Genomic DNA, 27287 nt, shown 5'->3' with positions numbered 1-27287 from the left:
GAGTTCAGGGTTTGCGGAGCGTGGGGAGAGAGATTGCAGAAATGAATCAGCAACACATATATAGGACACTATCCACCAAGCTGAAAACCATCAGTACTAAATTCTGTCACTTCACTCTCATTATATAGATATATTAAGCACAAGACTACTGGCAGATTAACTGAAATTAATTTTAAAAGGGCACAGCATGCTTAATTCTGGGTTGTTGTTGTGTTTTGATATTTTCAGAATGTTTTATTTTATTATGTATTGCTCCTTTTCATGCTGTATTCTGGTCTGGGATTGATTTTTGTGAAGAGCAGGTTATAAATTGCCTAAGCAAATTAATAAATGTAGGCTAAGTAAACAACAGAGGAACGCGGGTGGTGCTGTGGGTAAAACCTCAGCGCCTAGGACTTGCCGATCGCATGGTCGGTGGTTCGAATCCCCGCGGCGGGGTGCACTCCCATTGCTCGGTCCCAGCGCCTGCCAACCTAGCAGTTCGAAAGCACCCCCGGGTGCAAGTAGATAAATAGGGACCGCTTACTAGCGGGAAGGTAAACAGCATTTCCGTGTGCTGCTCTGGCTCGCCACATGACCTGGAAGTGTCTGCGGACAGCGCTGGCTCCCGGCCACTAGAGTGAGATGAGCGCACAACCCTAGAGTCTGTCAAGACTGGCCCGTACGGGCAGGGGTACCTTTACCTTTACCTTTAAGTAAACAATATAGAAATACTGAAGTCTTTGCAGCAACACTCTTCTTTTTTTCATATTCAGTATTGGATTGCATTCCACTGTAGTCATACCCAAAGCAGACCCGCTGAAATTAATGGACATGACTAACTTAAGGCACATTAATTTCAGTGGGTTTACTCTAAACAGAAGTTAGCCAATTATAATCCATTACAGTCATCTTAAATGCATAAACATATAATCAAATAATTTAAAAAATCCATCATCCAGACATAAGTGTACTCAGTTGCAAAGAATCATCTTCTACCTTCAGGATCTAACAATTTTTCTATCCCCAGGCGATTTTTGGCTATGTTGAAGGCATGTTCTAGTCTGTCAACTGGAGCCATTTTAGTTACTTTATCCCAGCTAAAGAGCTCGGGCCTAAAATCAGAAGAGAAAACAAAATAAGGGAAGAAAAAAAGGAAGACAACTTGCTTATTCATTCAACACTTGAATCAAGCAGTTATATGTACCATGCGTCCATTAAGTCAAATACCACATACAAGAGAAAGATCTGTGCATATGGTGATGGATATGCTTACTTATTTCTCCGGAAGGAAACTAACATTTCAGGGTCCCCAGAATTTAGTTCACTTTCAATCACATGGACAGAACTTACATTCAACCTACTTATTGATCCCAATAATCATGCTAAAGAAATTAAATTCAAATGTTGGGTGTATTGTAGGCAGCATGCAGGCGTATTGCTGATGCAAGGCAAGGCAGCCTTCAATTAATTCTTTGAACAACTTGCTGTTTTCAAAAGTGCTGCATACTTAGTTGTTTACATGTAGTACTAAGCTAAAACATGGCCTGCTGAAAGCACATAGGCTCCCAAAGAGGATACTCCAGTCACTTTGCTCCTTTTCTGATCATTCTGTTGCTGTGAGCTAAGTAAGCCATGGACTGGCTTAGTATGTCACCTGTTCCTGTTCTCATGTTTTATCTCTTCCAGACAAATTGTGAGCTGAAAACCAAGAGCAAACTTTGCTTACCACTCGTGGTTTGAGTGGAATGAGAACCAACAAGACCATTTGGACAATGCACTAAGCCAAACCATGGTTTAGCTTGTAGCAGGCCCAGACAAGGAGCAAATATCCACAATCTCATCTCCAGGAACACATGCATTCATGCTAAGCCATGGTTATCTTAGCATTATATATAAACTGGGCGAATACGACCTTACATGACTAAATTACTTGTGACTGAATCCCATTACAATGGGACTTAAATTAATTGTGACTAACTGGTTCCATTGTTTTAATGATACTTAGTTATTATTATCTTTAGGTAGTGGTGGCCCTTGCCATACATCTTTGCCCCAACAAAATGAACCTTGAACTTTATTTCAACAGTTCCATGGTTTTCAGTGGAACAATATTGCAGTCTTAAGCTTTCAGTGGAAAATAAATGACCTCTATTCCTTTCATAATATATGCATCTATGAATAAATAGTGAGAAGGCACAAGATAAACACATGGAAGTATTAGTATTGAGCTGAGATTTCTTTTTTAAAAAACCCAAAAAAACTAAAAGTTTTCTTACTTTCCCATGTGTGTTTTTAAAAAATAAAACATACATTACTGGCTTTGACTGTTACTCATCACTCAAGCATAGTAACCTCAACATTAAAAAAAACCACTCAGCTTTCTTTCCAGCTAACATATGCCAAAGTGGGCTTTAAAACAATTCCAAGTATTTTTTTTAACATATTGAGAACTGAGTGTAAGCTTTGTGCTCTTTAGGAAAATGTTGTATTGGCAGTTTTCTTCTATTGTTATTTGTTACTGCCATTTTTTTTATTTTTAAAAAATGCATCACTTAGCATTAAATTTCCTTACCCACCCCAGGACAAAGAAACTGCAGGTGCTTATTTCCTTAGAACTGCAGCATTTGGCAAGGAGCTACCTACTTGTGCCTGTGGATCACAGCGTTGAAAGCAAGCCCATCTGCCCAGCTTGTGGTGAAGTTCAAAACGTTGACCTCACTGTAAGGCCTAGTAGACTGTCGCACCCAGCTCAGGAGGATCTTTTCACTATTGGTTTGCTGCAAGTCTGACATTATATCTTTCATGACATCTTTAACCTGAAAGAAAGCACAAAAAGGCTTTCAAGTACATATACACAAAACAACTGCCCAAGAATACACGGAGCCTCTGGAAACAAGATTTCCCAAACCTACGGATCACAGCGTTAGCATAAAGGACAGTGACTCACAATCGGCCACATGAGAGAAGCATATGTAATTGTATTTGTTCATATTCATCCTTCCCATCTGTCCCCAACTCTTTTCATTTCCAGACTTTATATTGCAGGCTCCCTGGACCTGACATCTTTCTTTTCTCCCTCCCCCATGCTTCCAGTGCCAGTACAAAACCTGCACTAGTGCCCCTTCAGCTGGAGATACAGATGTTAACAATACTCAGCTAGTACTTTCCCTAACTATTGGAACCCATTTTACTGGCTTCTTGGCCAGGTAAGGAGATCCAAGAACACCACAGCCTATTCCGTGTGTGTGTGTGTGTGTGTGTGTGTGCGTGCTGGTGAGTAGCACAAAGTTTTGTCAAATGGTTTATTACTATTAGAAGAGAGTTACTTTTCAAGTCATTTCCCCTGTCCCTGGGGTCTCAGGATTGGTGGGATTGGTTGGATAGATGGCATGAAAGGGTTGCAGCAAAAGAAAAAATGCAGATGTGTTCCATTGCTAATTAATAATTCACTTGCAAGGACTGAAATAAGGTATCAAGGTCGCTCACCTGCCAGTGCAGAATTATACTCCATAACAAGCCAAGAGTCAGTTTGTGATTTCCATCAACAATGTCCGTCCCCCCTATGTTCACCAGCTCCACCTGGAACACACATTCAAGTATCATTGCTTTTATTCCAGTCAACACAATTCACTTCTTTAGCCTAGCCATTTTTGCAAAGAAATAGTCTAAACTATATAACTGGGTGATTTAATCCCGCTTCTAGAATGTACAAGTGCAGAAGCAGTCATTAAATGTACAAATTCTAGGAGATATACACATTCTTATATTCAAGTTTGAAATTAAAATGTCTCCCCCCAATCAAGTTGTCCCTAGAGATCGTCATCAGTGGCAACCAAATATTTATCTGGTGGCCAAAAGCAACAGCCTCTAGGCAAAGGCTTCCCCCAATTCCAGAAGCAGGTTTTGGGGAAAATGTAAAGGAAGGCAGGGCAGAAAACCTCTCTCTTTAAACCAAGAATTAAATTCAGATCCAAACCTTTATATGTATAAACATTCTTAATTGTGCAACCACTTTTTAGCTTTCCGTTGTTATTTTTAAAAGATAGTTTTTTCTGATGCAGTTCAGGAGACTTGATAACTATTGATAACAAGTCTATAGAAAGTAAATTATAATTTGACTCAGCCTCTCAAAATATGTTAGCATTCTATCCATCAATGATGCCCAAAGGCATTCAGGAACAAGAAATACAAGTTCACTTCTTGGGGGAGAAATTATCTTCTAATTATAAGTGAAGTATCATTACACATTCTCATCTGCAAAGTATAAACCACTATGGGAACCAAGTTGTAAGCAAGTTGAATTTTATGAAATTCTTCTCCCCAACCCCACCCTGTCACCACCAAGACTTTTCAGGCTGCAGTCTAATTGGTAGTTAACTAATTTTAATTCATTGTTACCTTCTCTTCTCCTGTTTCGGGGGCACTGAACATTCAAGGGCACTGAACTCCTAAGCAAACATTTATTTTAGAAACTTACATTGTTCTGATGTAAAACTTGAAGTACTTTGTTGACATTATTCAAGGCATGGACTCTTGTGGACCCACGTTCTTTCAGCTTCAAATAACAAACAATTTTCAGATATAAGAGGAGAACTAAGATCACAAATTTTCCTTTCATTGTATGATACTTAACAAATAATACTCTCCAGAAGATCAAGAAAGACCAAACAGAAGTTCTGAATACATTCTGAATACATGTATTAAATCTAGCCAAATGTATATCCATTTATTTTAGCCAAGCTATGTAATTATAATTCTGCATGATATACATTGCTTATGGCAGCTTGAACCAACTGTTTTTCATAGAATCATAGAGTTGGAATAGACCACAAGGGCCATCGAGTCCAACCCCCTGCCAAGCAGGAAACACCATCAGAGCACTCCATCAGAGTTTTTAATGGAAGACAACTGAATCAGGCATATACTGGTTGCATTCAAATGTAACAATAGAAACTACAGACATGTACTGTAGCAAGCTCCAGGCTCACATACATTCCCCTTCTCTTTTCCTTCTCTCCTAATTTAGGTATGAAGGGGGAAAATTGTCTAACTCAGGCTAGGGGCTAATCCTGCTATAAACTTTCTTCTGCTGAAAAAAAAATGCAGTGGAAATCCATCAGAGGAAATGTGCATTGATTGTTCAGCATAGCTGATTAGATTAAAAAATGTTGCCATCACATATTTAAATTTATTACAACTGCAAGAACTAGAAATCCAAGAACCACATGCAAGTTCAAACTGATGCAAAGAACATAAACACATTGACTTTGAGTGTGCTCATTCATAAACTATAGGCAAAGACCTGCAAAGTATTCTAAATAAGTGAATGATGCCACTCTAACTATACACGCAACATTTGAAGTTAATTTTCTTCATGTTGGAAAAATGCTTTGCTTACCAATGGATTTCCTGTCAGTCCTTCTAAAAGGTCCAAAAGCCTCCTTCCATCTCGGAGATCTGTGAACATATCCTTTATTGGCGGTTTTCCACACTATAAAACAAGATACGTTTTAGAATCATTGTAAAATGCTCCAAAAAAGGGAAGTTTGTAGGTATCTTAGTTCCCATCATGCTTAATATTTAATTCTACACACACACAAAGAATAAAATGCCACAAATATAAGATGTAGCCACAATCTGACCAATTTTGTCTCAATTTTTCTCTCTCTCTGCATATGTTCAAGCTTTCCAGATTTCTCAGTGAAACTATTTATATAGACCAAAGGGCCACCAAGGTGGCAACCGCTACATAACCTCCCAACAATCTATTTAAAGCAACTATCATCCGTAGTCTTCACAGTCTTGATCTGCTATGAAATTATCATGGAATTATTTTCACCTGGAAGAGTAGATTCCAAATTTTTCACCACTTACGGTTGTAAGAAACACACAGAGAAAGTCTACTAAGGCTTGCTATACTGTCCTGTAAGTCTTACAGGGAAATGTGCCTAAAATATACCTGTAAATGCTACCACACTTCAAAACACTTTTAACGCTGACAGTGTAAACCAGGGATGGGAAACCTGTGACCCTCTAGATTAGGGCGGTCCAACTTTTCATACCAAGTGGGCTTCAATAATATTTCAACACAGAACCCATAGGCCACACAGTACTTGTCGGGTGGGGGTGGGGTGAGGGGGCAAGAGAGAGAGGCCAAAATTTGATGCCCCCTCGCATTGTCTTCCCAAAGCCAGATAACCAAGGAACTGGGCTTTGGGAAGAAGACACAAGACTCTGGTAGAGTCCTAGAGCCCTCCCACCTCCTTCCTGAAGCTGGGAAAGCCCCAGATATGCTTTGGGAAGGAGGCTGGAAAACTCTAGGATAGGGTAGGCAACCTAAGGCCCATGGGCCACAAGCGGCCCACGGGGGTCGTTTAACCGGCCCACAAGCCACCCCTGAACTGAGCAGCTCCCTAAACCGGTGCAGGGGCTTGCTTCCGCGGCGCCGGAAATCGCGCCTGCGCAGACGCCAACCTCAAAAATTGTGTCTGCGCAGCTGCAGATGCCGGAAATCGCGGGCACTTACACGTGCGAATGATCTGGCCCACAGAGGGATCTCTGCTGGCGTGAATCGGTCCAGACAAGGTAAACCTTGCCGACCCCTGCTCTAGGACCCTGTCAGAGCATTCGTGCCTCCTTCCCAAAGCCCACCGCCTTGCTTACCCAGCTTTGGGGAGGCAGTACAAGGGCTGCAGAGGGGGGGGCAGTGCACAAAAAGCCTAGAGGGTGCCATGTGTTGGACCACCCTGCTCCAAATGTTCTTTGATTAAAACAGCTATTATCCCTGATCACTGACTCTGTTTGGCTAAGTAGGACTAATGGAAGTTGGAGTCTTGCGGGGCATGGGGGGACACAGTTTTCACAGCCCAGCTGGAAGTGAAGATACAAACGTTTAGGATTAAGGTGTGAAGATAATAGTCATAAACTAATAGGAACCCAAAGTCATTCTTTAAACTTACAATTATGGGCTACATCCACAAAATGAGAAAACATACACAGCTGACAGTAGTGGTCCATAAGAAGGCAGGGCAAGTGGGAGTGGAAGGCAAGATACATCAAAGGACATCCAGCTCCTTAAAGCTGAGCTTACTAGGGGGCACATGGGGGGGGGGAGATGGGAAGCATTGGCTTATTTCAGCAGTTCTGTGCTGTAGGTATTCCTTCTCACTTCTCCCATTCCACATATTGTTATATGATTTTTCTTCCACAGAGAAACAAGCTTGCAAGTTTCTATGTAACACTAATTTAGCAGCAAGTTCCAGAAACAGTCTTAGTATAGGGACAGAAAACAAATTTCTGGTTCATCTTGCATAATAAGTATTATTTACTTTCGTATTTGGGCCAAGATTTTTCCATATCATGCCCCCAAGTCATGGGAATTTGATGTGGGAACCATTCACAAAGCAGAAAGGTCACTCTGCAGGGTCGGAAGAATTTCAGCAAATGAAACTGAGCATATTTTTTCCAGTATCTATATTTAGAGCACCAACTTTATTCAGAAATATATTTATGTAATAAAAGAGAACTTGTGCTTTTTCTATTTGTATTGATGCTAGAAAGTATATGTAATTCCTTTGTAGGCATTTGCTTTGCTGAATCACTTCTATATAATTATATAAGTTAAATTAGTCCACATTCCTCTTTTAAACTGATCTCACATTTAAAGGGGGTGGGGGGAGAGAGAGAGAAAGACTTGCAAAGCCATGAAGGAGAAGCAGATGCAAAATACAATGTACTATGCCTCAATTTTTTTAATAACTCTGCAGTCAAAATACACTTTAAACAAGTGTTTCTCAAATTTGGGTACCCAGCTCCTGTTAGACTATAGGTCTCATCATCCCTGGCCACTGATCCTACTAGCTAGGGATGATGGGAGTTGTAGTCCAACAACAGCTGCTGACCCTAGTTTGAGAAACACTGCCTAGGCATTTGATGGCACATTAAACATTACTGAAGTATGCTTTCATTGATTCTGGCCACAGCACTGAACAGTCATTACTGAACATTTTGAATATATATAAAGTAGTTATCGTACAGATGTGGTCCACTGAACTGCAAATTATTATCTTTGTCTCTTCTTCTGTTCTTTATGGCAGGATGGTTTTGTCTGCTGCACCAAAACAGTTATAACTTGATTACTTAGCTCAACAAGTGCCTGATTTTTATGAGAACAAACCTACAATCAATTTTCTCCCTATAAAAAATGTAACAGCAGCAAACCTACCAAAGCAACTTTCAATGTAGCCCATGATACAAAGAAGCAGGTATTGTACAATGCACAAAAACTATTGAAATATACACACAATTGAAGTCCAAGTGACTTGTGAAGTAGATTATGCTATTATGATGTCTATAAAACTGCTACAGATGTCAGCAATTTCCCTGATTACTTTGTTTTATATAAAAATTACAACATAATCCTATTTTCCTTTAATGTATACATTCAGAAGCAGAACAATGAATGCACAATTAACATTAAAAAGCAATTAAAGCATCCAGTAACTAAATTATAATGTTTTAATAAAATTCTCATGGTTCACATCTATAATTTTATAAAAGTGACATAAATCATCATCACTACACATACACACACACACACACTTACTTATTAGTACTTCTCTATCAACAATATCCTAATGATCCCAGTGCTGACTTCCAGATATTAAATTTTATGCCACAAAAATATTACAGTTGTTTTGTTGATTATTGTTTTCCTGGTGATTTTTTTAATTGTTCTATATTATTTGTGCTCTGTTTATGATGTTCTATTATGCCAGGGGTAGGCAACCTAAGGTCCATGGTCTATATTATTTGTGCTCTGTTTATGATGTTCTATTATGCCAGGGGTAGGCAACCTAAGGTCCATGGTCCGGATCCAGCCCAATCACCTACTCTATCCAGCCTGCAGACAGTCCAGGAATCAGCGTGTTTTTACATGAGTAGAATGTGTCCTTTTATTTAAAATGCATCTCTGGGTTATTTGTGGGGGCCTTCTTGGTGTTTTTACATGAGTAGAATGTGTGCTTTCATTTAAAATGGATCTCTGGATTATTTGTGGGGCATTATTTGTAGGAATTCATTCAAATGGTTTTTTCAAAATACAGTATAGTCCAGCCCACCACATGGTCTGAGGGATGGTGGACTGACCCATGGCTGAAAAAGGTTGCTGACCCCTGTATTATGCTATTGTTATTGTTTGTAAGCCACTTTGCGATTCATTTGAATGATTATATTTCTATGCCACTTTATTATCAATCAATCAAATCGCTGCAGGAGAGGAAACTCTATTTGCAGCAGGAAGCAATCAGAATTAAAACTGCTTGCTGCTAATGGAGCGTGTTTCCTTTGTAGACACAGATGCTCCATTTGCAGGAAGTAGTTCTGCAGCAAATGGCTTTCGAAAGAAGCCACCAATCAGCTGATTAAAATGCCTATTTGCTTTCCTGCCTCTCTTCCCTGTTAGGAAATACAATTCTAAAATATAACCCAATATAATTTTGTGAAGCAGGAAACAGTCAAACAAGAAAGCTAAAAAGTGAGCTCTTTGGACTGTTCTAGAATAACTCTACAATTCTTCAGCAGCTTATAATGCTCAGAAATTGGCAGTTGTACTTGATCAGAACGCAAGTTCACTGAACGTTTTCATAAAGTCGAATTGTGACAGAGCATACAGAAAGGCAATCTTCAAAATCCATTTTAATGCATTCAGGATATTGCAAGCAGAATCTAATTATAATATGACAACATCAAATTCTCCGGATACTGCTATGGACAGAACTATGACTCCTGGCATATGAACGAATTTAATCATGCGTCACAATTTGTTTTTGTTTTGTTTTTGAAAGGATATTAGCTCGACAATTCTGCTGCTGTTGTTGTACAATGCCTCTTCACAGTGGGAATGCAAGAAACAGAACCATAAGGCAGACTTCTCCAACCTGGTGCCCTGGTGCTTCAAACTATAGATGTGCTAGCTTGGAGGAAGTTGATGGGAATTGTAGTCCTAAGCATTTGGAGGGCACCAGGTTGGGGAAGACTGGTTAGTGGGGGAACAGAGATGTCCCAGATCCCTTGGTGCCAGATTTCCTCCTATAGAATCCTGGGTGCTGGGTTTAATCAGAACTGACAGGCGGAGCTTGTTTTTCTACCAGCCAGACAGAGGGGCAAAGGGAGATGATTGCCCCACCATTAACCTGTCTACAAGACAAAAGACTCCACAGGAAATAGAGGGGGAGGTTGCCAAGGCAATGGGGGCACTGTGTCACAAAGGTAAATTGTCACCTTTTAAAGCTAGGCATAGAATAGTGTGGAAAGGAGGAGAAGCTGCTTGGCAAGGAGTTTTCTGGGAAGGAGAAGCAGGAGAAAAGTAGGACTTCATGTGAGAGCTGAAGGTCAAGACCATCTTGTCGTGCTGGCTGAAGGCAGGCTGAGACAGAGACATCTTGGAATCCAGTGCTGTACTGCTGTGGAGAACATGCCCCCCTTGAGATGTGAAAGCTCTAAACTCTGCACTCCCTCCATTGAAAGCTTTCGGTGTAAATATGTGTAAAATAAACCATATTTCTTAAAGACATCACCGTCTTGGCTGTGCCTTGATTCCCAATGGAAACACAATCCTGGGTAACCGTCTGGAAACCCCTGGAAACTGGCCACCACTCCACAGAGATTGGGAGTGGCACACAATCTTTATAACATTACAAATCACTCTGTGGATGTAATTGTTTAGCTTGTTAGGGATGATCTGAAAAGACTATGCATTGTAACTCAATATAACACTAGTAGTAGTAGTAGTAGTAAATGTATTATCTGCCCTTCACCCAACAAGTCCCAGGGTAGGCTACAACAATTTAAAATTCAGTGTTAAAAACACAGAAGAAGAAGAAATAAGTCACAGGGAAATGGTGGTTCTTGAAAATGCACATCTTGGCTGTCAAAGGCTAGGGTAAAGGTTATGTTTATACTTAGCAGGTTTTAAGCCACCCTTACCTTAGAAAAGCGAGCATTTATCCATTTTGTGAAGGTTTTCTTTTGTACGTCATTGTGCTCATCTAGAAATTAAGGAAATAAAAGACATTAAAATATATTTCTTAGACTTGCTAAATGTCACTCATCAATCATTATTATTTTGAGGAACTGCCCTCAATTAAGAAAAAAACTGATTCCAGTCTCACTTGGAAGCAAAGGGTTGAGAGGACCTCTTAGAAATGATTTTCAGGGCAAAGAATCATCTATCAAAATTCTAGAGAGATGAATATAGAGATAAACCTGAACAAGCACCATACTTCTTCATTAACTTAGTTTAATTTAGCAGGTTTTTATATGACTTAATGGGAAAAAATCCAAAGTGTTTTACTATTTGTTAAAAACAAATGGCAACAAAAACAGACATTAAAAACAGTTGACATAATAAAATAATCAAAAATAGATAAAAACAATAGTTTATAAAAACATATACATACACATATTGAAACTACATGTCTGGATTAACTTGCTTAAGCAAAAAGGTTTTAGCAGGTATTGAAAGCACAACAATAAGGAGGCCTGCCTAATATTAATAGCCAGGGCATTCCTGAGACTAGGTGCTGCCACATTCAAAGATGGATTTACTTGCAACTGTACAACCATCTTCATGCAGCACTTGGAAAAGTCCCAGTTCTGCAGATGAAAGCAGTTCTTCAAGTAAACTGGTCCCAAACTGCTATGGGCCTTATAAACTTATTAGTAAAATCCAGAAAATGTAATTGTTGCTGACAGATTTAGTCTGTTCTTTCTTCTAGAAACCAGGTTTCAGGTATTTTTCAAAAAGGAACTCTCAAAGTCCTCTCTCAAGAAGTTATAAAGGAAAGCTTACGGTTTCTCCAGCCTACATAATTACTGAAAAGCAGCAATATTGGGCCAGTGTACCTGCAAGTAATAACTATAGTAGGATCAGTCTACACAAGTATGTGTTCACTCTGTGTAAAAAAATAATCATCATCATCATGAATCAGTGTTATGCTAGCACCTACAGTAATCTGACTTAATGCAAACTGTTATGTTTTCTAAATTATTATTTACAACCAGATTCAAGAGCTGGATAACAAATGCACCCTGGTTAGCGGCTCCTTTTGGAATACTGCACACGTTTTTGCTTACTCCATCTCAAAGAAGTTATGAAAGAATACAGAAAAGGGCAGCTGTCAAAACGGAGTTCTATACAAGGAAAGGTTAAAAAATACAGCCTTCCTTACTTTATATAAATAGGGTGGTTGACATTATAAACATCTATCAAGTCATGAATGGCTCCACTGTATGCATCATTTCTGTGCTGATCAACTCCCAGTAAATTCAGATACCAACTAGGAATCAGAGGAATGTGCCCTGGGAATGTGGTCTTTTTCTCTGCAAGCAGCACTTATCTCATTCTATTTACATTTTCCTTCTCCTGAGACTGAGTCAGAGGGGAAGGTGTGGTAAGCTCTAATTAGCTGTTTATTGGGAGCAGAGCAGATGGCACGATGGTCTAAACCACTGAGCCTCTTGGGCTTGCTGATCAGAAGTTCAACAGTTTGAATCCGTGCGACTAGAGTACCCGTATTTTTCGCTCTATAACATGCACCAGACCATAACACGCACATAGTTTTTAGAGGAGGAAAACAAGAAAAAAAATATTCTAAACCACACAGTGGATGTATGATTATTGTCGTTCATGCTGTGGCCACAGACATGTGATCTGACAGTGAGTTTGGAGTAGCCCAATGCAAAAATCTTGAGGATCCATGTGCATCCGTGCTTTGTAACCACGTTTTAAGTGGGGAGGGATGGGAAAAGCACTCAAGGGACAAGGAGCACGCGTGGGTGTGTGGAGAAGGATGCTGCTAATAATGCTATTTAGCGAGCTGAGTGGGGAGGAGAGAGGGACAGAGAGCCTGCTTGCCTTAAAGGAGCCAACCGGACAGGGGCCGCTTACACTCGTGTAAGCGGCTCCTCTCTTCTCCTGCTTTGCTCCTTTAAAGCAAGCAGGCTCTCTGTCCCTCTCTCCTCCCCACTCAGCGGCTCTTCTCCCGCTTTGCTGTTTCAAAGCGAGCCACGGAGGAGGGAAGGAAGGGGAACCATGGATCCTCTGCTCAGGACTGCAGCAGATCCCCTCCGCCACCTGTAGGCATTCGCTCCATAACACACACAGACATTTCCCCTTACTTTCTAGGAGGAAAAAAGTGAGTGTTATGGTGCAAAAAATACGGTAAGTTCCTTTCGATCTGTCCGAGCTTCTGCCAACCTAGTGGTTCGAAGCACACCAATGCAAGTAGATAAATAGGTACCGCTGCAGCAGGAAGGTAAACGGCATTTCCGTGCACTCTGGCTTCTGTCACCATTTGCCAGGTTGCAATTTCTCCTTTGCTTTGACACAATATTCATATATCCCTAAAGCTCCTCCTTTTACTAAACAAATGTCTATGCTAACGCTTCAGAGAATAAGGCAAAGCAACATTTCTTGCAAAAGAATATGTGCTGGAAAAGTTTCAGATGTTTAAACTGCTTTTGACATCACCCATTACACAAAGTCACAAAAAGGTCAGCATTCTTTTTAACTAGTTCTTAAAACTGTCCTTTCTTTTAATTGCTGAAAATGAAATTTTTACACTAAGGAATTTAGAAATAAAAGGAGGAATTAGCCTGTGGGTTTTCAATGAGGCACCAGGAATGTAGCAAAATTACAAACTTGCACTTGCCTGCCTTTGGGGATTTGTACTACTGTGGGTACCTCAAACTTATTCATAGGTCTTCCAGCGGGAGCATGAGAATGGAACAAGAAAAAATATATTTGTTGTTTACTAAAACATGTATATCTTGCCTTTCTACTTCACTTCATCAAATCTGGCCCTCTGGAAAAAGTTTGGAGACCACTGGTTTAAGTCAATAGCTTTCATTGCCTTGCTTACCGTACTTAAGGTGAAAAACAGCTGAATCAGAAAGTCATTATATCTTCACAAAGTATATTTACAACGTTATATTTAAGCACTCTCCCAGTAGCCATAAGTGTTAAAGAATAGTATTCAGGCACGTTAGTGAACTGATACAGGGTTTGTGTGAAGTGTTCTGCGTCAAACACAGAAATCAAGTGGAGTACCAGAGGAAGGACTGAGCTTTCTGTCCCTCCTCTGCCAGTCTCCAAAAGGCAAGTAAAAGCAAAACAAAGCCTGCAGGACATTCGTAACACAAATGCCCCAAACCTGAATTAGACCCCATTCTACATATATAAGAATTCAACTGAAAGCAAACATGCAAATTCTGACCTCCATTCATATTTCCCCCTGTAATGAATACACAGCTTAAGGTTCCTTTTTGTACAAATATGACAAAGGAGGAATACTAAAAAGGAAGAATGTGTGATTGCGCTCACCAGATTTTGTTTGTTTTCAAGTAGGTTCTATGCTACACACAAACATAGCAGCCAGCAAGAGGAGGTTGAAAAGGAACATCTTATGACAAGCACCTCTCTTACTCTCCTGCCCTGTATTGCTGTGGTATGTTACTTTTTGACATTTGAACAATATATCAACAGATTATTGCAGGCCCCTTTTTCTAATTAATCTTCCATTAACCTCAATGGATTAGCTGTCAACTGAGCCAACTAACCTCTGTGCTGAGTTCCCTGCTTGATTAACTATCATGGTTTGGGGGAATCATATATTCTGCTCTGCCTACTGAAGCTATCGCTGAAGATGCATTTCCACGGAAGATGGCTTCAGCTCATTGAAGGGCTGCTGTACACTTAGTACAAAGCACTATATGAGAAAAGTGCAGGTAAATACAAAAGTGGATGTTCTACTTACGAAAGCACACCCGTACCACAAAGCATTGTGTCCTGCTAGAACAGTGTTGTGCAAGTGTTTGAAGAACACTGCTCATATCCTTTTCCCTCTCCTTTGGATCCAACTTTTTTTTTTTTTTTTTTTTTTTTTTGGTAGTGCATTGTAACACATGTTTATCCAGTGAAAACAATGCTGAATCTGAAAGTGGTAAAGCATTAAAAACCTTTTGTTTAAGCAGGTCCTACTCTAGTTAAGTAGGGCAACTGATTTAATAACAGATAGATAGATTATCTAGTAAAATCCACTGATGGGAGAGAACGTTTCTTTGGAGAGAAGATGATCCTAGACAGTCTAAGCACGTCCGGATTTCAATGAGATATTTCATGAGCACATCATTCAAACTGGATACACACATTCCAACCTCTGTATTGCATTATGTGCTCAGGGAGAATTATAGGAAACCTGAATGAACATCACTCAACTGTTTGTGGGATTTTGTTCAGCCTGTAACCGATGGGAGGGGTATAATACATACATACATACATACATACATACATACATACATACAATTATTATATTGAACCATATTAAATATAGAGACATAGAGGTATATCCAAAACCCTTTTTAAATTAGAGCATTCATCATTGCTAGATCAGTGACAGAGTCATCCAGGCCAACATCTTACTCTGCAAAATAACCACAAGATGCCTCTGGGACAACCACAAGCAGGACATTCAAGCAAGGAGCCCCCATACAGCAGCTGAACTCGGTGGCCTCTGAACAGGGAGGTTTCATATACCTATCATTGCTGATAGCCTAATCCCATTTTAAATCCCTTTAAAGGCCAGATGCAGAATTTACTGTACTGTCAAAGATAGGAATCAAAGCTAAATGAGTTTCTAGCTCTCTTATGCTGGCTCACAAATCAGCTTAATTCATGTCACATGCTTTTTTTAAAGCATGAAATACATTTTTTAAATTTCTCACAGAGCAGAGCATACAACTTTAACCATTTAAAAAGCCAAAAAACACACACCACCATTTGATTTCACTTAGTATTTTAATATTTGTATTCTGCTTTTCCAACAATAATGTTGAACTCAAAGCAGCTCACCCTAGTAACATTTAAAATTAACATTACGGTAATTGTGATCATATCAAAAGAACAAGAGTATATAAAAGAAGGCACAAATTAATCAAACAATACAATTCAGTGCAAACTCTTAATGATTCAAAATATCAGAAAATGCTGCTGAGCCCTAGCCCTGTGCCAGCTGGTAAATTCTCTCTGGAAAGGGACTTCTTCATCTGGTGTTGCAAGGGCAACAGCATACTCCCAGGCAGTAGTATCTTTCATAGTTAAATTTTTTAAATGCTATTTATACAGCAGTAGTTAAAAGCATCTGCAAATGTTCTCGTATCCTATTTTTGGAAGAGCTATGAAAATTATACCCAATTCAGATATAATTTTGCCAAATACTCTTTTGTGTGTGTGTGTGCACGCATGTACAAAATGTTCAGCTTGCACTAAAGTGCATACTCCACTTATCAGCCAATCCCAAATCCAGAGGCATGTCAGTTGCACCACAGAAATCCCTTATCTCAAGATGCTGCTTGCATCAAAAGGCCTTTCAGATTTGAACAGGACAAACCCACGCCCCCTACACTTGATATCAATGATTACCAAAGGTTGTGGTACGATATATCATAATTATATGTACTTATTTATTCAATAACTTTAAAAAGCAGCTCTGAGGTTCAGCTAAGGAGAAAATGCTTGGCACACTCTTAGCGTTCTGCGCACACAACTTCTGTCCAGTGATTGTGGCTACTCCTTGTATCAGACAAAAATGACTTCCAGACACGTGCCAGTTCCTTCAAACAAGGAGTGGGCCATAGGCATTTTGCAGAATGCCACTCATGCACAAAAACAAACAGCATTTAAGTGCAGTAAGAAAGAAATGGGTGGGGAAAATCTGCAAAGTAGCAGTGAAGTGACAAGCAGCAGCCTCCTGGAGAGACTGAGTAGGAACATACAGCTCTTCTGCTTAAAAAGAGTTTAACAAAAGGACTGGGTTTCTCCGATTACCACCTTTTCTGTGCAAGCAGTTTATCTAGAAACCCACAGTATGCACAATTCAATAGGGGAAATAACTTGCCAAAAGGACTGAACAAATAAGAGCCCCAAAGCCTCAGTAATGCCTATAATCAGATAGCCACATAACTATGTGCCTTCTATTCATGTCATGTTGGCCATTATTACACCTCAAGCTTTTAAAGTGGCTGAAAGAAAGAACATAAGATGAATATCAGCATAACCTTACAAAAACATGGGGAGTTAAGTTGCGCTCATTGAATAAGTGGGGGGGAGGCCTGCAGTCAAAGCATTTGTATTATACAAGTAGCTAGAACTACTTGAAAAGCAAGCTAGCTGAACTGTATCTTGTCCACCGTTACCTTTAACATAGTTACCCGTTTACATTCCATAGGCATTTTAATCCCATTGTGATGAAAGATTTTTGCAGCAAACCTGTGCTACAAAACAATTCTGAATCCAGTTCAAAAAATAAAACCCCACTGTGGGCTGGCTGCCATGAATCTGGCCAGGAAAGGTTCCTGTTTCCAAATGAGGTTGTCTCTTGTATATTGAAAGGTTCAAACCATTCTCTTGCTATCTTTAATCCTAACTACTGCCAGCCTAACAGACATTTATTATGTAATAATAATTCAGCTAATTTTCCCATTAACTTTCAGTTAACCACTTTCCTTCCTGCTTACCTCTCAATTTCTCAACCATGTTACATAGTCTGTAATCATCTAATAACTGTGGCAACCTTTATTTGTTATCAGGATTTATATCTATTGCATGTAAAATATCCAAGGTGGATTGCAAGCTGGAACTGGGAGTGGGGGAGGCAAATATCAGTGACAACATTCTAAAAAATAGTGTGCAGAAATCAGCTTTCAAAATAAGTTTACTGAGACAGCTTTTAAAACCCCAGATTCTTCTATACTCTCTTCAAAAGGCTACCCCGCAATTGTGCACAGTACACAACTGTCTAATCTGGAAGTGAACAGAGAATAAAATAACGGAGGTCAGGTCTGATTTCTGGTTTCTTCAACAAAAATGCAGTTGGCATAGAGGACAAAGTGGTAAAAGGCACTCATGGCCACACTTGTCATCTAGCCCTTCAGGAATACCTCCACAGTACAAGCCTGCTACTTCAGGGAGAAAACAATCTTTAAGATAGATGTTGCATTGCAATTATATTGTTCCATCTTTCTAGCCCTTTTTAAAACATGTATGCTGTGGGATGGGGTGGCTGTAAAAGGGGATACGAACTTGAAAATATAACATGTTGTCCTGAACTAAAACCAAACAGGGCCCTGCTGAATCAGCCCAAAAGCCTACTTAGTCCAGCATCCTGTTTGCCACAGGAACCAACTATTGAGCAGCCCAAAAACTGCACATGAGGGCAACTGAAATCATGTTCAAGCAAGATTTCAAGGGAGATATTCTGCATTTTTATCTGTCCTGAACATAGGTACCAAATTTGAATCATGCATCACAGTCGTCAGGGTTACTGCATTACAAACAGGTAAGGAAACAGGTTACTGCATTCACCACCAGGTAAGGAAATCTAAAACTGCAACTAAAATGCTCAAAAGGCCTTACTTAACTCTGCTTTGCAAAGCACAGTTCAATTGGTCTTGTGCACATATGTCACCCTCCCTGGCAAAAGAGTGGTAGCAATTGAACTGGGCTTTCTACAAAACAAAGTGAATGTGCTCACCAACTTTCATTCCAATATTCCAAGATATTACATTCTATTTGCATCTTTACTGTCACCCTTAAACAGGTGTTCAGGCACAGTTAGTAATCAAATCTGAAATACAGAATTTCACCCTGAACATGCATGCCAAATTATCCTGCAATGTCAATTTTTAGAGCTTTCATGTTGCAAACATAAAAAATACAAAGTTATCAAACCATATGTTGAACTGGGGGGGGGGGTTTAAACCCACCTTGTAACTTTTTTGTATTTTATTCCAGGGCTACTGTTTCAAGACTATTGTATATGTAAACCTAGGGCAAATATAAACACAAAAGCAAACACTGAAACACAATGTGGGGCAAATAGTATTTATTTTATATATAATCAGCAAGCGGTTTAAACTTGCAAGTTAACAGAGCCCTTGCCAGCTCTTACATACAGAGCCAAAAGTAAAAATATTTTCAACACATTCTAGAAAAGCCTTTAGTCATTTATTTTCATTATTTATGTCTTTCAGTAACAGACATTCTCTGGATAGTCTGCAAGTAAAATTCTCATAATATTTAAAAATCCAGTAGGAAAATAAGATTGAAAACAAACAGAATAAAACCATCATGTCACTCTGATGCAATGAGACCAAGATCTGTGCTACATTAAAGACTTATTTACTGCAGTATGAGTTTTCAGAGGAAAGAACAAATTTCGCCAAATACTTCTGGCAGGGACTCTTAAGACTACTGCTACTTAATCTTGTATACAAATATTTAATCTTTTGGCAGATTTAAGTAACAAATAAAGGATTTGGAAGGAGTAGCTCAGCAGATATTAACACAATATGGAGTAAGAGTAGCTTAATAATTTAGAGCTATAAAGAACCTACTTTTAAAAGGAGGGGAAGAAATATATCACTTTAAGCCAATGAACTTTTTCCAGTATTAAAAAACATTCTACACTTTAAATACCATTTTGAGGGTGAGTTGCCATAGAGATGAAGAAATAAAACTATTTTTTGTGCAATGTTATTATCCAAGTTGTGTACGCAGCCTGCTTTACAATATCAATTGGGTTTATATACAGTTCTAATCCTGAAACAAAACCACAACAAAACAAGATTTAACGTTACTACATTGAATGGGACTACTTCAAAGGATTTAGCATCCTATATAGTAGTATCTGACGTATTAACCAAAAGGTATTTGTTACAGAGACAATTGTTGCCATATTGATCTGGACACATCAGATGCAACATAGGTCAATGACATGTTTTTATTCAACCAATTTCCATGTGTATAGAAGCAAGTTTCCAAAAACATCAAATTACTTAATTGAAGAACTGCATCAACAGACCATGCCGAGGTGTTGAGAGAAAAAGGGATACAGTGACATAAGGTTAAGTTAAAGAAAGGACTAAAAGGACACATACTTGATAAAATTGCTTAGCAGCTGCTGAAATAACTTTGTAAATTGGGATGCAGAAAGGGGAGGTATGGGGGAGTCCGAGAAAAGAAGGTTATGGAAAAAAGGTTATGAAATTATACATGTCTGTTTGTCTTTTTATTTGTTTGTATTGTTTAAAAAATGCTGTAAAACCAATAAAAAATTTATTGATAAAAAACAACAACAGACCATTACTGGTGGAGAAGGGGAGCCAACATGGAAGTTCTCTAAATATATCAATTGTAAGCCTAACAATTTCTATCAACTAATACATTGTGTGGCACATGATAGAAACATTTATCGGCTTTTTAGTGCTTAAAAGTTAGACTAAATATTCAGGCATAGTGGTTTCTCTCTCCCTGCCCCCCCCAAAACCCCCACAGATTTACAAATGCCTTCATGTGGCAAGGAATTATATCCATTAGACATATACATAGTAAGTGTTAACTTTTCAATGTATAGTAGCAAACCACAGGACCACAACAGCCAAATATTAGTTATGTCAGACACCCATGCACCCAACATTCATCATTTGTGCACAACGATCAGTGTCGTCTAATAATGAATCCCAGATTTGAAAAGTTCTGATCTCCTCCTGTCCACCATTTCACCCAAGGAAGACAGGCAGAACCTTCCCACTAAATTCAAAAAATAAACAAGAAAAGGACAGGTCCTGTTTGGAGGAAAGATTGAGAAATTCTGGTGGAAATCTTCACCAGCAACAACCACAACAAACATTTTCCCCTGCTCCAAGAGGTGTCTATCATCACCTCAGATACCCCAAAGCGTCTGTCAGCCACCCAACCCCCACCTTTCCTTAAGGCAGGGGTCTGCAACCTTTAAGACAAAAAGAGCCACTTGGACCCATTTCCGAAAAAACAACAACAACTGGGAGCCGCAAAAACATTGCAACATTTAAAACAAATATAACACTGCATATATTGTTTCTGGCCTTAATGCTATATATACAGGATCGTGCAGTCAGCTGTCAATCTCAAGAAAAAAAGGACAAATTAATAGCTAATTAAAATATTTAATTTACAACCAGGTAACCAGGTTAATGGGACTTTTGCTCCTGAACCTCAGTGCTCAGTGTCTGCACATCAGGGCTGTAAGACGTCACCTTCATTTTCACACAGGCTTGCAAGCTGTCATCTGTGAGGCGTGATCGGTGTTTGCTTTTAATATAGTTCATGTTGGAGAAGACCTGCTCACATACATATGTGGAAGAGACCACAAGGGCCATCGAGTCCAACCCCCTGCCAAGCAGGAAACACCATCAGAGCACTCCTGAGATATGGTTGTCAAGCCTCTGCTTAAAGACCTCCAAAGAAGGAGACTCCACCACACTCCTTGGCAGCAATTCACCAAACTTTCCCCTGCTTCAAGCAACTAAAAAGGGGCTTCAGGCAACTAACTCCACGTGGAATTCCACGCGACCGTGACTGCATAATCAATGCCACAAAATGCCAAAGAAAATTAACCAGGGCCCCAGTGAACCATAAATCATAATCAGTGCCTGATGTAAATAATAATTAATAATGAGGGCCCAATGTCATCCTCGTCATTATAAAAATAATCCCTCTCTTCGCGCCGCCCAGCCTCCCAAGAAAAAAAACCCACTTCAAACGGTCACAAAGCACAAATTCCACGCGACCACAACTTGCTATGCCCAATAACCAATGCCCCAAAATGCCATAGAAAATTAATCAGGGCCCCAGTGTACCATAAATCATAATCAGTGCCTGATGTAAATAATATATAATAATGAGGCATTCGTCATTATAAAAATACCTTTTTTGACACTTTTTATTATTTCTTTGTTTGACCCCTCAGAATTACTCCTCCTCATATAAATAAACATTAAATTAACAAGTTTCCTTTTTTTGAGTGTGTGTTCTTCACTCCCCTTCAAAACAGTGACCAGTGTATATGCCCCCTTTCAATGCAGCCTGCTTACAAAGGCGGGACGACAAAGACCAGCAATAAGCTGTTGCATAACGTTAAGGAAAACAATTCACCAAACTTCCCCCTGCTTAAGTTTAAAAAGGGGCTTCAGGCAACTAACTCCCACGTGGAATTTCCTATAGTAAGATGGCGGCCGCCTCAGAAGACCACATGGGCAGATAAGATGGCTGCTGGGACGATCCGGTTACCCAGCAACAGCACAGCTGATTCCGACGCTTTTGAAAGCAGCCGGCAAAGCAAGTGTTGGCGCTCCGAAGCCACCTAAACCCCACAAGGAGAATGCTGCGCATGTGACCAAATAGCAAGGACTTACTTTGCTAGAGACAAGCCCCGACGCTACCACAAGCCTCCCTCTCTTCGCGCCGCCCAGCCTCCCAAGAAAAAAACCCCACCTCAAACAGTCACAAAGCACAAATCAGTAAACATAATAAACATTAAATTAACAAGTTACCTTTTTTTGAGTGTGTGTTCTTCACTCCCCTTCAAAACAGTGACCAGTTTTGAACAGTGGCTTCAGGCAACTAACTCCTCCGCCTCCTCCTCCCCTCGCGCCCTCCCCTCGCGCCCTCCCCTCGCGCCCGCCCCTCGCCTCCTTCCCTCGCGCCCTCCCCTCGCGCCCTCCCCTCGACCCCGCCCCTCGCCTCCTTCCCTCGCGCCCTCCCCTCGCGCCCGCCCCTCGCGCCCTCCCCTCGCCTCCTTCCCTCGCGCCCTCCCCTCACGCCCTCCCCTCGCCCCCGCCCTCCCCTCGCCTCCGCCCCGCGCCTCCGCCCCGGAGCCGCAGCAAAGGCTTTAAAGAGCCGCATGCGGCTCTGGAGCCGCAGGTTGCCGACCCCCGCCTTAAGGTGTTTAAATACTACCTAGGAAGTGTGACCAGTGCTCTGATTGGCTGAAAAAATGCCAGCTTACAAAGAGGGCTGTGGCAACTGACTGTGCATCTGAGATTGCTCAGGAGAAGAAGAGAAGACCAGAAGTCTGTTGCAAGCAGCAATATCAGGTTTGATAAAAGGAACCTTCTTGTTTCAAATCCAGTTTCCTTATTCTGCTTTGACCACCTGTCCTCCTCTCTTCCCTTTTTATTCTTAATACAATTTCATAATAAAACTGTTGAGGTCTCAAGCATGTTTATGCCAAACTCTAGGGTTCTTGTAATCTCCCACTTACCTAGCTGCTGGAAGCATACCTCTTGGGGGAAAGAGTGGGGTTTCATGGGGGAAAGAGCAGGCTGCACTGAACCCCCAGCTTGGGAAAGGCAGCTGTTTTTCCTGATAACTTGAGAGGGATTTGGCTAAGAAGTGCAACACACCTGGTGCACCCTCCACTTCTTTGCCAAATCCCTCTCATGTTATCAGGAAAAACAGAGCTAAATGGCCTCGGTATACCTGAAGGAGCGTCTCCACCTCCATCATTCTGCCCCGGACACTGAGGTCCAGCGCCAAGGGCCTTCTGGCAGTTCCCTCGCTACGAGAAGCGAAGTTACAGGGAACCAGGCAGAGGGCCTTCTCGGTAGTGGTGCCCACCCTGTGGAATGCCCTCCCATCGGATGTCAAAGAGAAAAATAACTACCAAACTTTTAGAAGACATCTGAAGGCAGCCCTGTTTAGGGAAGCTTTTAATAGGTTCTTGTATTTTAGTGTTTTGTTGGAAGCCACCCAGAGTGGCTGGGGAAACCCAGCCAGATGGGTGGGGTATAAATTATTATTATTATTATTATTATTATTATTATTATTATTATTATTATTAGCTAGATCTCCCAGAATTATTTCCTGTCTAGAGGGTTGGAGGAGGGTGGTGGCAGAAAGTACCAAATAGTTTGGGAGGCAACTGACCTTTCTTGCATGGCAGTTGTGCAAGGAGGGGTGTACGCAGGCTCTCCTGGCCTCCCCCTTCCAAGCCTTTGTATTCTTAGAGGACTGTTTTAAGGCTAGCCCACCTTACATTCCTAGAGATTCTTGGAGGAAGAGTAGGGTTACAATGTAACAAGCCTGTCAACTTGATTTGTTTAATTAAAGTGACTCTTCTGTTACATAGAGGGGAAACATGTGACCCTATAAATGGACCAACTCCCATCATCCATGAACTCACTATTTGGGATCAATGAGAGTCATAGCAACATCATCTAAAAGACACCACATTGGCTGCCCCTGCACCAGTGACTTAATTAGATTTATATTATTAATTCACCATGAAAATGTAATGAGTTATAAGTAAAAATAAAGCAATATAATCAAGCTCATTGAATCATGATAAAACTAATCAATTCAGAAGATGGTTGATAGACAGACTTTTCTTATATATAAAAAATGTTTCCAGGTATTTTTCTCCCTCAAGTTTGCTCAGCAAATTCTGTTCTGTCTTGAAAACAACTTTGCCTTTGTAATCCACAATTTGGGGTGGGGTGGATTTTTATTTTAAGCCTAAAACTGAGAAATGCTTGCTGGCGCCAGGCAAGCCCTGCTTCCACCCACACAGATTATTTTTGGAAGATCAGCTTTTCACTTTCTATAACCACAGATCAAAGTGCATTGTGTCATACTGCTAACTACCTGATTGCATTTGACTAGTACAAACAATGTTCAGGCTGCAATCTTACTAGAAAAGGCAGAACAACGCAAATGTGCCTTTACTGGAGCCCTCACAGCCATTTCTCTTCTCTCCCTGCCTATCACACTGATGGACACTTAGCTAGTTACGGTAATAAACTTAGGGAGGAAGACATATTAATAAGCCACATAAATGCTCCTCATCTTTGCTTAGATCATATTGCTGAGTACAGTGGAGCCAATCCCTTTTTAATAAATACTAGTTGTCTGTCAACACAGATTTTGTTAAACAGAAGACACTCCTATGCAGACAGAGATAAGGGAAAAAAACCTTAATTAACTTTGCTGTAATATGATCCACATTCCAGAGTTTTATTTAGATGCACCATAGATATGTCATTTTCAAGGCATCCATCTCTTACACTGTCTCAAGCATGGCTATAAAAAGCAGTATCTTTGTCCCATTATTATTATTATTTTAAATGATGATTAATGCCACCTTTCCTTCTTCACTTTTAATATAAGAACTTAGTTTACTGTTGTAAAGATGTTTAACTTCATTCATAAAAAGGAAAGAAGCATCAAACTATCAACTGCTTCTAATTTTTTTATTGAAAATACAAAATATAGTGAATAAAATTGAAGACAAAACTTTTTGCATTTATTCAGTTTACATACAGATATCATATTCATTTACAAGTGAAGAATCCTCTAAGTGCTTTCTATCAAAGTGGAAGGGCACAGTTTGATGTAATTAACATTACATCCTGACTTCTGGATGTTTACTCAGAAGTAAGTCCTACTGTATTAAATGGGCCTTAATTGCAGGAAGCCTGTGACCTTCTAGATATTGCTAGACTACAACTCCCATCATCCTTGACCATTGGCCCTACTGGCAGAGCTAAAGAAAGTTGGACTACAACAAGTTCTGGAGGGCCACTGGTGTTGCCTTCAGGCCAATTCATTTGCAATGCTGAACCATAATTTAGCACTATGTGGATAAGCTTCCAAAGAACTGGGCTTGCAAGCTTCCTCCTCTTGTGCAGCCAGGAAGAATACAATGTCTGTTGAATTGAGTTTATTCAAAAGAAAAAAACTCTGAAGTCCACAGCTGGACAATACTTTTATTAGAACCAACCCAAATATAACAAAATTGTGACGTACTTTCAAATTCTCCACAATTCTTCATCAGGCAAAGCCCAAAGCAGGGAGCAGAGGTGTGAAGAACAAAAAAGGTACAAAAATTAGGCTGGTGGTGTAGCCACAAAGACAGCTTGTATACTCCATTCCAAGACACAGATTGCAGGCTCTGTTAATCCCTCCAAAATGCTACAGATATCAGGTTAGACACCTAGGATTTTGGGATAAAGAAGCAATGGCCACTGACCATTTCTGTAAAAATGAGTTCTGACTTGTTCTAACTCATGCCTTAAATGCAACACAGATTCGTCGGTAGGCAGAGCATTGAGCTAAAGAAAAACACAGCATCTTTAATTTAATCTGTGTACTGTACTAGGTAAAAAATATTCAACTGAAGTCAAATTGTTGCCTAACAGTTGGAGAGGATGCAGCCCTCAAATTGCAAAGTCCATCTCCAGGCAATAGAAAAATTCCTCTGATTACAGATTCTGCTCTAAGTAGTTAGCTTCCCTATTTCTCAAGCAAAAAATTTCATAAAAAGCAAAAGTAGTCATGCTTGTCCATAAAAAAAAAAAATGACAGATGGGTGTTGTCCAACTTTGGATTTAGGAGTTTTTCCCTTGCACCTTATGCAAGTTCATTGTGTTAATTTACATCTCCTTAACAGAACAGAACTGAAAAATTAGTTTATGTTTCAAATACTGAGGCGTCCACAACCTGTTAGATAATAAAGGTGTAAATTTTGATAGAAGGGAGTTGATTTTTCTTCACCCACTTTCATTTAAGGTCCTCAGATAGGGAAAAATCACTCAAATAAAAATTTAACATTGCACATTCTAAACACTTGGACAATGACTCATCTCCTTCCTTTCTAACACAATTACAGTTTTGAATCCACTGGGAAGTTCTTATGACAAACTGGTCTGGCTCACTTTTTGGAACTGCTTGCTCAGATGGATGCATTTTATATAATGGGTAACTGGCCTCCATCCACGCAATCCACAAGATTTCGTTTAACAGTATTCAATTAAAGTAAACAGTTTTATGGAAGTGAGAGTGCATCAGAAGGCACATGGCAACCTCCAACAAAAAGTCAAGCCAATTTAGAAACACACAACAATGACTCAAACAAAAGGACACATTTATATTTTCATATACATTCATAAACAATTACAAAATAATTTAAAGTAATAGAACAAAAGAATAAAGTGACCCATTTCAAGTTCTTTAAAATTACTTTTTGAATTACGCCTAAGTGTTCCAGCACCAACCCTCTATTCAATAACAGCTTGTTCTGTCATGATAGCATGAGCATGCTTACGTTCAAGTGTGTGATTCAGTACGTTAGTACTACAGTAAGCTCTTCTAGTTTCCTACCAATTGCTTTATTTTCCTGACCTTATTCGTATACCAGCACTGCAAGGTATTCCAAGAAGCACCATCAGGTTTGAGACAGCAGCAACAATGTTAGTGGAAGCTGCAACAATGTTAGTGAGCGCATCCACATAGGACCAATAACAATTCAAAGTGTCAATGATAACTTTTAAAGCCTTAAATGGCTTGATCCCAGGATACCCAAGGACTGCCTCCAACCTTTTATCAGACGAGAATGCCCTTCTCTGTGGCATCAGGACAAGGGACAGGGCCT

General features: G+C 40.0%; 1 protein-coding gene across 4 annotated transcripts in view; it reads right to left on the bottom strand.

Moving 5' to 3' along the window:
- The window catches only part of UTRN (utrophin), a gene marked incomplete at its 3' end in the record, with an annotated part of 327257 nt that overhangs the window by 267152 nt on the left and 32818 nt on the right, over nucleotides 1–27287 (bottom strand). For all 4 annotated transcript variants that reach the window (XM_083496211.1, XM_083496214.1, XM_083496212.1 and 1 more), the window contains exons 3-8: nucleotides 10969–11030; nucleotides 5381–5473; nucleotides 4460–4537; nucleotides 3469–3561; nucleotides 2626–2798; nucleotides 979–1094 (exon numbers count right to left, since the gene is read on the bottom strand). In XM_083496211.1, the coding sequence (XP_083352337.1) occupies nucleotides 979–1094; nucleotides 2626–2798; nucleotides 3469–3561; nucleotides 4460–4537; nucleotides 5381–5473; nucleotides 10969–11030 (615 nt within the window). The remainder of the gene's footprint in view (nucleotides 1–978; nucleotides 1095–2625; nucleotides 2799–3468; nucleotides 3562–4459; nucleotides 4538–5380; nucleotides 5474–10968; nucleotides 11031–27287) is intronic.

This window comes from Podarcis liolepis (assembly GCF_965112155.1).
Source record: "Podarcis liolepis genome assembly, chromosome: 3".
Taxonomy (NCBI): domain Eukaryota; kingdom Metazoa; phylum Chordata; class Lepidosauria; order Squamata; family Lacertidae; genus Podarcis; species Podarcis liolepis.
Note: the sequence above shows the minus strand (reverse complement) of the source record. Positions and strands in the feature narration are given on the sequence as shown.